Source organism: Zootoca vivipara, chromosome 16, assembly GCF_965207765.1.
Source record: "Zootoca vivipara chromosome 16, rZooViv2.hap1.1, whole genome shotgun sequence".
Lineage (NCBI taxonomy): Eukaryota > Metazoa > Chordata > Lepidosauria > Squamata > Lacertidae > Zootoca > Zootoca vivipara.
In genome coordinates this window covers 24,359,952-24,372,975 of record NC_142599.1, presented here as the reverse complement: position 1 = coordinate 24,372,975, position 13,024 = coordinate 24,359,952, and the positions used below count along the sequence as shown (strand labels likewise).

The window sequence follows — 13,024 nt, the reverse complement described above, 5'->3', positions numbered from 1 at the left end:
TTCTGCCAGCACTATGTCTCACTTGATACTTTGCCTTCCACAGACAAAGGTGCCCTTCACAAAGCCGTGGTCATTGGCATCGAGGCTCACATCATTGAGGAGATCCAGCTCTTTGAGAAGCCAGAGGCGGTCCAAAACCTGCTGCTCTCCCCTGAAAAGGTGGACATCCTTTCTTGCATAGGATTGGGGCAACATACTTTTAAGGGGCTGTATCTCATTAAAAAAATGCAGGCATCCATCTCATAGCTACACAAAGAGAGAAACAAGTATAAGAATGATAATGACAGTGGTCTTCCTCTGCCTGTCGCTTCTTAGGGGATTCTGTATGTGGGCTATTCCACGGGAGTCCTGCAAGTGCCCTTGGCGAACTGCAGCATCTACACCACCTGCGCCAACTGTGTTTTAGCGCGAGATCCTTACTGCGGCTGGGATGGGCAGAAGTGCCGAGATATCCGGGGTGCTACAGACAACTTGTGAGTATTTGCAGTATCCCTCAGGGATTGCCGCATTAAAAAACAACAGGGCCCCCAAATACGTGCATGATAACTGACACAATCCATTCACGACATCATAATGTGGTGTTAGCAGTCCCTCCCTAGCTTATGCTGTGCTAAATTTCACAACTGTAGCGTGAAAGACGCCCGTAGCTTCATGGAACCTCTCTGTCCAGAGGCAGTCCATATCACTGAATACCAGATGCTAGGAACCAACGGCAGGGAACTTCCTTATTTGGAAGCTTCCTGGAAGCATCCGATTGGCTGCTGTGGGAAATGTGATAGTGGGGTGGGCAGACCCAACCCAGTCTGATACAACATGGCTCAGCTTCATTGCTCCCTAAATGCTAGTGGTGTTGTGGTGGCACTGGAGCCTGCGATTTCGGATTGTGGTGCTTGCTCCTTTTGTGAAGCATCTCAGATATAGGTTAATACCCTCTCATCCCCACCCCACCCCGCCCACCTCCCCTTGTTATTTATTTATTTTTCTTAGGTTTATAACCCCACCTTTCTTCTGTCATGGAACCCAAGTTGGTGTGCATGTGGTTAGGGAGAATACTTGCCTTGCATGTAGAAAGTTTCAAACTCAATCCTTAACGTCTCCACCAGGTAGGACAAGGATAAAAGTCCCTGTCTGAAGCCCTGGGAAGTCGCTGCCCAAATCAGTGCAGACATTACTGAAGCAGTAATAACAATATAATAATAATAATAATAATAATAATAATAATAATAATAATAATAATAAATTTCTTATACACCGCCCATCTGACTGGGTTGCTCCGGCCACACTGGGCAGCTTCCAACAAAAATACAGTGCGGAGGGGATCAAACATTAAAAGCCTCCCGAAACAGGGCTGCCTTCAGATGTCTACAGAAAGTTATATGGTTATTTAACTTCTTGACATCTGATGGGAGGACGTTCCACAGGGAGGGTGCCACTACTGAGAACGCCCTCTGCATGGTTCCCTGTAACTTCAGGTCTCGCAGTGAGGGAACTGCTAGAAGTGCCCTTGGAGCTGGAACTCTGTTTCTTGCCTGGACAGCGGGGGCGGAGACGCTCCTTCAGATGTACAGGGCTGAGGCCATTTAGGGCTTTAAAGGTCAGCACCAACACTTTGAATTGTGCTCGGAAGCAGTGGCGGAGGAACCCTCTCTAGCACTCAGGGCGGGGCAGCCCGTATGGAGTGTGCATGTGTGGCAACCCGTACAGATGCCATGCAAGTGGCAGCCCATATGGACTGCGCATATGCGGCGACCGTACAGGATGCCACACATGCGCACTCCGTACAGACGCCCGTATGGATGGTGCGTGGGAGCGGCAGCCCATACGGATGCTGCGTGAGCGGCGCCCATATGGACTGCGTGCGCCCTCAGCCGCTCCACAACTGGGAGGAGGCAGGGGCCATCTTGTCACACACCCCCAGGGTGGCACCCGGGGCAAACCGCACCCCACTTCGTACGCCCCTGCTCGGAAGCATACTTGGAGCCAATGTAATTATTTTAGGACCCGTGTTGTGTGGCCTGGCAACTGCTCCCAATCACTAGTCTGGCAGCCGCATTCTAGATTAGTTGTAGTTTCCAAGTCACCTTCAAAGGTGGCCATACATAGAGCACACTGCAGTAGTCCAGTCGGGAGATAACCAGAGCATGTACCACTTTGGCGAGACAGTAGCCAGGAAGGTGGGATCTCAGCCAGTGTGCCAGATAGAGTTGGTAGACAGATGGACTAAAAGGCTAAGGGAGCGTTCTGTGTTTGTATGGGTCATAGGCACTCACCTATCCAGGTACTGTCCAGACCTGTCCCACACCTGCTTCAGCAAGATGGCATGCACCTTCTCTCTCTCTATCTCTCTCTGAACTAAAATGCAAATTTTGAGAGGAGAGGTCTGTCAACTGCTGTAATCCACAAGAGCTAATTGGGGTTTCTATGGACAGTCGAATAGCCTAACTTCCAATGCCATGTGCTGAAGACAAAAGCAGGGCTATACTTTGTGCTCCACTTGTGGGTTTCTTGAAGGCCTCTGGTTGGCCATAGGAGAAAACACTGGATTGGTCTGCTTAGTACGGATGAGGGAGAAATTTGGCTTGATTCAAAACATTTTTAAAATGAGAATCTACAGAGCCTAGGTCTTGCCGAACAGGAGGTTGGCGGTTTGAATCCCCGCGACGGGATGAGCTCCCGCTGCTCGGTCCCTGCTCTTGCCAACCTAGCAGTTCGAAAGCATGTCAAAGTGCAAGTAGATAAATAGGTACTGCTCCAGCAGGAAGGTAAACGGCATTTCCGTGCGCTGCTCTCGTTCGCCAGAAGCGGCTTAGTCATGCTGGCCACATGACCCGGAAGCTGTACGCCGGCTCCCTTAGCCAGTAAAGCGAGATGAGTGCCGCAACCCCAGAGTCATCCGCGACTGGACCTAACAGTCAGGGGTCCCTTTACCTTTACCTAATACATGCTTACCTAATACATGTGAACTGAAATGCAAGTATCTTTCAACATTCACGCTTCTCCAAATTTTGCCAAAACATGTTTACAAGAATAAAGGCTTCTATTAGTGAAAATAATGTGCTAGAATGCATTAAATATGGGAAATTATTGCAAAAAATGCATATACTAGGCAAAATCGCATGCACATGAAAATTTGTATAAGTTATTATGTAAACTTGTGAGAGGAAATTGCTATCTGTTTTTAAAAAATGTTTCTATGCTTTTCACTAATTTTACAATCTTTTTAACATTTTAAAACTTTCTTTCTGCAGTTCCTTAAATTTATTTTTAATATCTTCTGCATACCCAAATTAACTTAATTTGCTCATTTATTCATCTACTTTAAATATATACTCTTTTAAAAACTGCAGGTTATTACAATAATCCTGCCAATGTTCTTATCTGTTTACAATTTATCCGTAAATATTCAATAAACCATTTCCATTCTTTTATAAAGTTTGTTATCTTGATTTCTTATTCTTCTGGTAAGTTTCGCCATTTCTGCATATTCCATAAGTTTTTTGTATCCATTCTTCTTCCTTTGCTGGGACTTCTGCTTCTTTCCATTTTGGGGCAAGTAACATTCTTGCCACTGTAGAAGCATACATGAATAGGTTTTTGTGCAGTTGAGGTAGTTCTGTCCGTATAATTCCCAAAAAAACTCAATTGGGGAAATTGCAGTCTGATGGGGAAGTGGGGGGAATTGAATTTAAGACGGGGAAACCGAGAAAAATCAAAAGAGACCGATTTTTCCATCCCCGCTTCTTAGTACAACCCAGTAAGGCAGTTCTTACTTTCCTGTCTTCTCCTTGTTCCTAGGAATGACTTGGTGCAGGATATCGAGGCAGGGAAGCCAGATCCTGGGTGCCAGCCCAAGAGCGGAAATGGCAGAGCCATACCAAGGACTCGGAGTGGCCCTGAAGGCAGTTTGCTAACAAGTTTAGTATGAGCCTTGCAGAGTTTGATTGATCGGCGAAGGTTCTTCCCCTGTTCGGAAACAAAAGGCCTTGCACTTCCCAAGGCTGTTTGTTGCTTTGCGAAAGCAATGCATTTGAAAACAAGCTGCCCATTTGCTAAAGCCGCACACACGTTTCCTTTGGGAAGACCACCCAAGAAAATGATAGGGGAGGGGAATGTGTGTTAGGAATCTCAATGGCTGTGGTCATATCACAAGTGTGGCATCGCCTCCAGTAACTGACTATCTTTGCAACCTCTGCTGCTCCTGAGGATTTTAGATTCATTTCAAGCAGGGAGGAGAAATTTGCTAGCTAGACCATGTTGGGGGCAATGATCTGTCTATGACAGAAGGGTAGGAGAGGGTTTGGGGTAGCAAACTGTCATGTGCACCCATGTTCGCTGTGTTTTCCAGCTGCCTTGGTACAGTCCCTGGTTGTTGTTTGTCTTTAAGGGAGATGTTGGTAATGGTTTTCTTTAAAAAAAGAAAAACTTATCGTGTCCACAGTGTGTGTTCCATCAGATTCCAGGTCCTTCCCCTCCAAAGTGAATCCTTTTTGAGCATATTCAGCTAGCCAGTCCTGCTAGCAGAAGCCTGTGCAACAGGGCTCTCCTCCCACCCTCTGCACACAGCCCAAAATTGGCTGGAGAATTCAGGAGGAGAGAGGAGATTGTTGCATCAGGCAAGCAGAAACATTTGCGCTGATGGAGCAATCCCCTTAGAGCTATGTTTAATGGCATGAGATGCAGATGCATGTACTAGTGTGCATGCGAACCAATGCATGTGCATGAATGCTAGAGTGTCTAGCAGCGTGTACCCAGCCATCAAGCCCATATGGTGACTCTTGAAATGAGAATAGGGATGCTATAAGTACAAACGACGCATCCTTATTTTTTAATCTATGAAATGGTGGAGGGCATGAATCACAGCTTCGTTTCTCTTCCTATAAATTTCAGTTATGACGGCTTCGTTCAACACCATGGTGAGGCTGCCCTGCCCGCAGGCTTCCGCTCTGGCCAACTACTCATGGAACTACCCAGACAGGAAGATTCCGGACAGGCTGATCCTAGAGGACGACAAGGCTCTGGTCATCATTGTGCACGAGGAGACGTTGGGTCTCTACGAGTGCTGGGCCAGCGAAAACGGCTACAAGCAATCTGTGGCGCGCTACCACGTGAGGACCCGTGACTCCCCTGCCAGGGTGGACGGAGCCCGTGAATCGTATGCTGAAGGAGAGCCAGTGGGGGAGTATCGCTCCTACTGGGTCCAGTTTGTCACTGTGACGGTGCTGCTGTCAATGACCTTGGCCGTCGTGGTAGCGCTGGCCTTTTTCTCCTACCACGACAAGCTGAAAGCGAGGAGCAAAGTGCAGGGCTGCAGCAGCCTCCCCGACGCCAGTAAGCCCTCCGGGCAAGAGAAGGTCCCTCTCAACAGCAGCCAGATCCCCCCGCAAAACAGCGAATACCAGATGCAGGGCCCTTGCCAGGAAGCTGCCGACAACTCCAAAACCTGCTGTGTTGAAGTGGGGGGGCCCTTTCAGGACATCGACGCTGACAACAACCGCTTGGACTCGGGCCTGGCCAATGGGGATGACTCTAGAGCGGCCGTGGCAGCGGAGGGGATCTAGCCTTGCCTACCTTGTCCCCCGCCAGCTGTTGCCAGGAGCAACCATTACCAATTGCAACAAATTCACACAGCCAACCTGACAAAAATGAAAAGACCAGAAGTCTTAGCACTACTGTGGTGCTCTTTTGAAACACCACCAGAAAACACAGAGTTACCTCTGATTTCAGTATTTTCCCCCCTCCCCCTTTTCTGGTCTGTTCAATGCCACGTAAAACCCAGGGCTTAGTGTTGCACCGCTGGCTGAATCCCTGTCGTGCTTTCATGTCCCCACCTCCATCCATAGAGTGCTGGGCCAGCACCCCCAAATGCTCACTCACTGCCAAGTCGCCAAACCTCTCTGCAAAGTGCTTACCAAAACCCAGAAGGCGGAGTCCCCTCGCTAACTCCTGGTCTCCAGAGCTGTTGGGTTTGGAGATGCTCAGGAGTCAAGGGCAGGTGTGGCAAGGAGTGGTTGGGTCAGGGCTGTTTGCTCCATGGAGAGGTAACAGCCTGGATGCCATGCATCCTAGATGCCAACCAGAGTGAGAGAGGGGCTACAGAGGAATGGCCTCGGCTGAGAGGGTGGCAGTTCTTAAGGTCACGGCGATGCAAGGCTGGGCTTCCTATGCAGACGGGCAAGCTCAGTGATCATCGTGAGGCAGCTCTACAAAGTATAGTGGGCCACAGAACAGGGATACTGAGAGGACGGAGCTACAGGGCGCTCTGTGCAAGGTTCCCTGGAGCAGAGGGGCCCTTGTGCCTTATCGTGCCCAAGGTGGTTCTCAGTCTTCCTTTGCGGTTAAGCTAGGCCTGCCTCTGACTTGCATTTGTGGAGAGTGTGGCAGGTCTCCATTTTGCCTGCTTTGAATTAAAAAAGAAACAGAAGTGGGTAGGTGGGAGGTGTTTGGAAGGTCTTTCTGTGTCCTGCAAGGAGCGCTCAGGAGCAGAGGAAATGGCCTTACAGTGAGTCGGACCACTGGTCCGTCCTGCTCAGTAACACTGACTAGGGTATCAGAAGGGATGCTCTCAATCCTATCCAGAGATGTAAGGGACTGAGCCTGGGACAGAATGGTCCGCCACTGAGCTGCGCCCTCTTATAGCTTACCTAAGGAGTCCTTCTCCACACCTTGCGAAACCATTAGAGGCCCCTTTCACCTGTTTTGTAGCAGGTCTGTGTGCTCTGCTCCATAATATACATACTTGCGTAGCCGGGCCATTGAAATTCTGTGCCAAAAAGCAAAAAAGAAATCTTGGTTGGCTGCCATAATTTTGGTCCTTTTTTTCCTTTTAAAAAGGCACGACATGTTTGCATAGTTTATGTTGGTTTTCTGGGTTGTGTGGGCCAGGAGAATTAGCTATGCAAGGCCTGAAGGGTGTCTCCCCACCCCTTGAAATCTTCCGCACATACCTACCCCCCCCCCAGCTTCTACGATTTCCACAGGCATCACTCGCCTAGTTTTTCAGGCATGGGCTTTGCAACCATAAGGACTAGATTCTTGTGCCCCTTTCTACTTCCTAAAGTGAAACCTGTGATTCTTCGAAAGATGGTCCCTTGCCCTCGGCATACCACGCTTTCTGCACGCCTTGCCCACGTTCTTCCGGAACTAGAGCATGCAACATATAAGAGCTACCCACACGTGGAGACCATTGTAAATTGCTTGGGTAAAGCAGTGGGCTCCCTTACACCACGGGTGGGCAACATGGTGCTACGGATGATGGGAATTGTAGTCCATCCACACTTGGAAGGCACCACATTGGCTATACCTGCCCTGCAGCTCGGGCAACTTCCAACCATCTTCTTTGCTGCGCTGTAGCACCAATCGCCTGATTCCATGTGGGAGTCTCTACGGGAACAACTCCCCTGTAAGGCGGTTTTATTTTGGCAGCCAATTGGGCCTCATGCTGGTGCCTACTGTGAGAAGACTCATTGCTAACTAATCCCGCTTTTCAGTTGCAAAGTGCTTTACCTGCGTTTGGCCTCACAACCCCCCTGTGAGGTAGGTCAGTATTATTCCTCTTCGACATGTGGGCAGCAAAAGGAGTTTGCCCAATGTCCTGCACAGAGCCAAATCGCATCTCCTCTTGACACAGGTGCCTTGGCTGGCTTGGCAGAGGGATGCCTGAGGGGGCTCCCCCTTCCCCATTTGCTTTTCTCCTCTTCCAAAGTCAGTCAGAAGTCTTGGCTCCTGGAACTGAGCCTATCAACAACTCCTTAGGAAGTTTCCTGTGCCCCCCCCATATCTTTCTTTTCCCATGTATGTTGCTCTGCTGACCTCTAGTGAGCAAAACTGCATTCACAGAAGCTTTCAAGCCTTCCTTTTGCTCCTACAACTTTCCTCTGTTGTATTTGCTCTGTTTGTGGACAGACCTTGGTTGCTGGAGGAAGGGAGGTGTGTGAAACAAAATTTGTCCTGAGTTCTAGGCCTGTCTTTACTGCCATTGCCTTGGGCATGCAAAACTACTTGCAGTATTTCTTGTTTTAAAATTGCATTGTTTTTGTTGGTCTAAAAGAAGAATTATTTGAATGAGAGACTTCCAAGGTCCAGGGATTCCGCTAGCGCACTAATGCTCTGGACTCAGCGATGTGGACATGCCTCGTAGGAAGACACATACGTTGCCACCGGAGGCTGTTTCATACAGTAGCAACCAACTGTACACTTTGGGGAGAGGAAAGGCTTGCTCCACGATGACCATACCTGCACGATTAATCTTTTAGCGAATAAAAGTCTTTGTCGTGTCCATGTTTTGCCTTTTTAGGTGTGTCTTTAAAACGTCTTTGGCCTGCGCTGAAGAAAAAGTGATGTATAAAGAGGACCTGAGTTCAAAAGGCGCATTGTTTCTTCCAAGCAGCAGCAGCTATTGGCATGCCTTGTACACACCTTTCCTTTGTGTGTGTACATATATGTGTCTGTGTGTCTTTGTATGCAAGAGAGTGATGTTCTTAACTGTTGTATTGGAGTGGTACCTCTTCCCAAAGGAGGGATAGGTGGGAAATCCTAGCCGGTACACCTTCTCAACCAGCTAATTTAACTGTTTATCAATTGATAATTGGCCATTGAGTTGCAGGGGGCGGGGGAAGCGAAATCTTCAAACGTATACTTAAAAAACAAACAAAAAACAGGTACTGTCCTAAAAGTTTTAATGGGAGCGAAGTGGAATATAGGAGGAGACTTTTCCCAGAGGAAGTAATATTTATATCACTTAGTCTGTCCTCACAACTTCTCAGGTTTTTGCCTATTTATCCTTCCCTTCTGAGGAATAAGCAAAAGCACTCCCATGTTTGCAGAGCCATCAAATTGCAGGGTTGGAAGGGGCACAGGACCATCCACTCCAACCCCCTGCAATGCAGGGAATCACAGCTCCCTGCCACACACCATATTGCTGCTGTGTACACACTATATATTTAAAACACACACACACCTAGAATCCTGGGAACTGCCGTTTACACCTCAGAGAGCTACAATTCCCAGCAGTCCTAACTGCAGTTCCCAGGATTCATGGGGGGGGGGGAGTGCCAATTAAATGTCTGGTGTGTACACAGCCAGTATCACCAAATGAGGATTTTTAAAGGTGAGCTGCTTTTTCTTCCCATGCTCCTTGAGATCCAGTCAGATGATGCCCCCCCTCCTCACCCCACAGCAAAGCTCATTTTACCAAGATGGGGGGGGGGATTATGGCTCTTATCGGCTGCTGTTAAGTTGGAGTGACTGAGGCTGGAGAGAGAGATAAAATTGTCAGTTGAAAAATCATTTTCTGTGGTGGACACTAGCCTTTGCCTCATGCCTTCTGGGTGTTTGGGACTCCCGGCTTCATGCTTTTCCTGGCTGGGGCTGATGGGAGTTGGAGTCTGAAATGGCCACCTCTGTCAGGGGCTGGTTAGTCCAAAACATCTGAAAGGCACCAGGTAAGCAAAGGCTGGCATGCACAGGTACACAGTTCTTCCGCAGTTGCCTCTGGTCAAACAGACCTTTGAAAACGGGAAAATAAAAAAGACCTAATTTCTGCTTGGGTGGAGGCAGAAGTGGGGAGCACCTCAAGCAGGGACCCCCCCTTTAAATTGCCCTTCAGAAAAAAAACAACAACCTCTCTCCAGCCTGATTTGATCTCCTCAATGGAGGAAAATGCATGTCCAACAGGGTGTTTTGTCTGTTGTTCATTGTGTTGTTTATAACTTGTTTTTTTATGTGTTTATATGTACTATTTTTATTAAAAAGTTTGATGCATTGTGGTATTAGTGGTTAATAACTCTTGATTATTGTATCTGATTCTCTTCTTGGGGCAGGTGTGTCAGAGGCAATACCTGAGTCAGAAGTACTTGCCTTTCCTCTGCTTTTTTCCAGGCACGATTTAAAGCTCCATATCTTTGTTCTGGAAGTTTCCCTGCAAAAACCCTGCTCTTTAAAGCTCAATTGGAGCAAACATTGACATTTGCTCCAATTCAGCTTTAAAGAGCAGGTTTTCGTGGCGAAAACTCAGGTCAAAAAAGAGGGGGGGGGAAGCTTGGACCTTGAGCATTAAACCTCCCCCCCCCTTCCACTACCTGCAGCCACTAAGCTTGCCAGATATCAGGCTGTGGCGTGGAATTTCAGGCTTTTCTTTCTCAGGGTCTGTGAGGAAGGCTTCAAATTGCAAGGTGAAGGGGCAGCTGGGCTCTGCCAGGGCTTCTTGGTCAATACCTTCACCCTGATCTCAGGGCAGTGCTGCTACACGATGATGAAGAAGCTCACCTCCAAAGACATCTCTCACCCGCGCTGTTTTTCTAGAAAAAGAGGTGCTGGAACTCACCATGAACACCTCCTTTGTTCTTTTTTGATAATGGCAATGGCACCCACCTGAGAGGTGCCAGAACTCAGTTCTGGAGAGTTCATGTGGGTGGGTGGGGGGAGCCATGTTTCTCACTACCCCAACAACAGTGCTCTCAAGTCCCTCCTGGCCAGGCCTCACTTGAGGCCCAGAGCACCATGTCGTCCCTCAATGTGATCTCCCACCACAGCCCATCACAATTTTATTTAAAACATTAGTCTGCTTAATCAAACGGGCACTTGCAGCCTGATCCATTTTGTTTTAAAATCCTATCAATTATTTTGGTCCTTTTAAAACGGGCCAAATGTCTGCAATATCAGGTTGCTCAGCTTGATTTTTTCTAATAACCTTTGGAGGGATGCATGTGTGGTAAAAAACAAAACAAAAAACAACTTTGATTTTTTTTAAAAAAGCATTTGTCATTTGTTTCTCCCCTTAACAGAAGCATTTGTGGTAAGATTGTTCCAAAATTAAAGAGCTATGGACAATGGGTTTTCATGGACACTGATGTAAAAACCAAGGAGGCAGCCTATCCATCTTCTGTAGCTCTCTTGAATTTATGAGTGGAAACTGATGGGGAATTGAAAAATAAAGAACTTATTTCACATCTCCTAATGGCAGCCTGGGCCTCAGTAGCCTATTTTTGGAAGATCTGGCAAATTGCTCTGTAATGTATACAAAAGTCACTGCGCTAAAGATCACTTTTCTTAATGCCTGGTTTGATTCGATTTTGAAATTAAATGTAGAAGCCCATGCACATCCAGTGCCGCTAGTTCATACAGATGTTTGAATTCATAGTTATCTTATAGGAAAGGGTTCCATCTGAACCAGGGCAATTAGCCACCGTTCAAAAAGGAAAAAAATATCATTGTTTCTCCTGACTTCTGATGCCATCGGTTGCCATTGTTTGATGTCACAGACGAGCTGAGCACCAAAGGGTTGGGGCTTACTGAGAGAGGTCAGAACAAGGATTGGTGCAAGATGGGGCAGAGCAAATGCAGGGCAAAAAAACCGGAGCCTGAGAAAAGAGTAGGTGCTGGTGAAGGAGAATACCTTGTGGCCTAACTGGGGAAAGAGCAATTGAGCCTGGGGAGTCCAGGGAAAGGGGGAGTGGGGTCCTGGGGAAAGGAGGACCTGGGGAAAGACATTTAAAGGATGAGCAGAGAAGGCCTGGGAAGCTTTTGATCCACCTCTGTGGCTTTGGAATTCCGCCCCAGGAATTTTGGATAAAAAAGAGCACGAGCCTTCAGTTGGTACCATCACTTGTCTTCTTCAGTGGATCTTCCCACAACTAATGATAAACCCATGCAGGTATTTTCCACCTCACCCGCACTGAAGCTCTCGCCCACAACGTGAGAACTTTAGCTCCCCAACTCGGCCCAGTATACCTGAAATAGCGTTTCCACCCCCATCGTTCAGCCTGGACACTGAGGTCCAGCTCTGAGGGCCTTCTGGCGGTTCCCTCACTGTGAGAAGCGAAGTTATAGGGAACCAGGCAGAGGGCCCGCCCTGTGGAACGCCCTCTCAGCAGATGTCAAGGAAATAAACAACTACCTGACTTAGAAGACATCTGAAGGAAACCCTGTTTAGGGAAGTTTTTTTAATGTATTATGGTATTTTTAATATTTTGTTGGAAGCCGCACAGAGTGGCTGGGGAAGTCCAGCCAGATGAGCAGGATATAAATAAATAATAATAATAATTACTACTACTACTGTACTACTATTTTCCTTCTTGCATCTTCAGAAGAGCCTCAGGCAGATGCATTCTAAAGGTACCATTGTGGCAACTGAGAGCCATATATTTAGGAATATCTGATCAGCCGTCCCATTTCAAGCAGTTGTAGTTGATTTTACAGTATATTTTGTAATAAATACTTCTCTCACACTTGCCAAACTCATAAAATATCGATGTGGTATACAAAAATAGATGCAACAAAGTACAGAATACCATACCAACAATACCCAACAGAGTCCAACCTAAGAAAATGTAAACAGCCAAATAGGTCTGTCAGCATAAAATGGTCTTCAAGGTAGTCTTGCAATTTAACAGTGAGGATGCTGGCCAGACGCTTACATACCTGACTTATCTGGAAACCCAGGGGACAACTAGCAGCATTCCTATAAGTGATCCCTGTGATGAAGCTGCGATATATGTTACGTGCTCAGATCCTTAAAATGTCTGGTACTCAAGTTGTTCAGGGCATTGTATGTTAAAATAAAACTTGAACTTGACCCAGTAGCATATGGCCAGCCAATGCCAATATTTTAGAAGACAAGAAATAACTACAAGAAAGAAGATTCCACCTAAACATTAGGAAGAACTTCCTGACAGTAAGAGCTGTTTGGCAGTGGAATTTGCTGCCAAGGAGTGTGTGGTGGAGTCTCCTGCTTTGGAGGTCTTTAAGCAGAGGCTTGACAGCCATCTGCCAGGAATGCTTTGATGGTGTTTCCTGCTTGGCAGGGGGTTGGACTGGATGGCCCTTGGGGTCTCTTCCAATTCTCTGATTCTATGATTCTAAGATGTTGGCTGTTTGCCCCCATCAGCATTCTGGCTGCTGCTTTGTGCACCAGCTGTATCTTTCAGATCAAGTCCCAAGGGCAGCCCCACAATCAGTACATTGCAGTAGTCCAGTCTCAGGATTATCAACCCACAGCCTGCCCTACTGTATCCCAGAACAGCAAGGC

General features: G+C 47.4%; 1 protein-coding gene across 3 annotated transcripts in view; it reads left to right on the top strand.

Annotated features, from left to right (window-relative positions):
• The window catches only part of SEMA4A (semaphorin 4A), a 72,007-nt gene extending 65,066 nt beyond the window's left edge, over nucleotides 1-6,941 (top strand). For all 3 annotated transcript variants that reach the window (XM_060269981.2, XM_035098150.3, XM_035098151.3), the window contains 4 exons: nucleotides 44-159; nucleotides 316-473; nucleotides 3,796-3,914; nucleotides 4,888-6,941. In XM_060269981.2, the coding sequence (XP_060125964.2) occupies nucleotides 44-159; nucleotides 316-473; nucleotides 3,796-3,914; nucleotides 4,888-5,558 (1,064 nt within the window). In that variant the 3' untranslated portion in view covers nucleotides 5,559-6,941. The remainder of the gene's footprint in view (nucleotides 1-43; nucleotides 160-315; nucleotides 474-3,795; nucleotides 3,915-4,887) is intronic.
• Nucleotides 6,942-13,024: the final 6,083 nt, after the last annotated feature.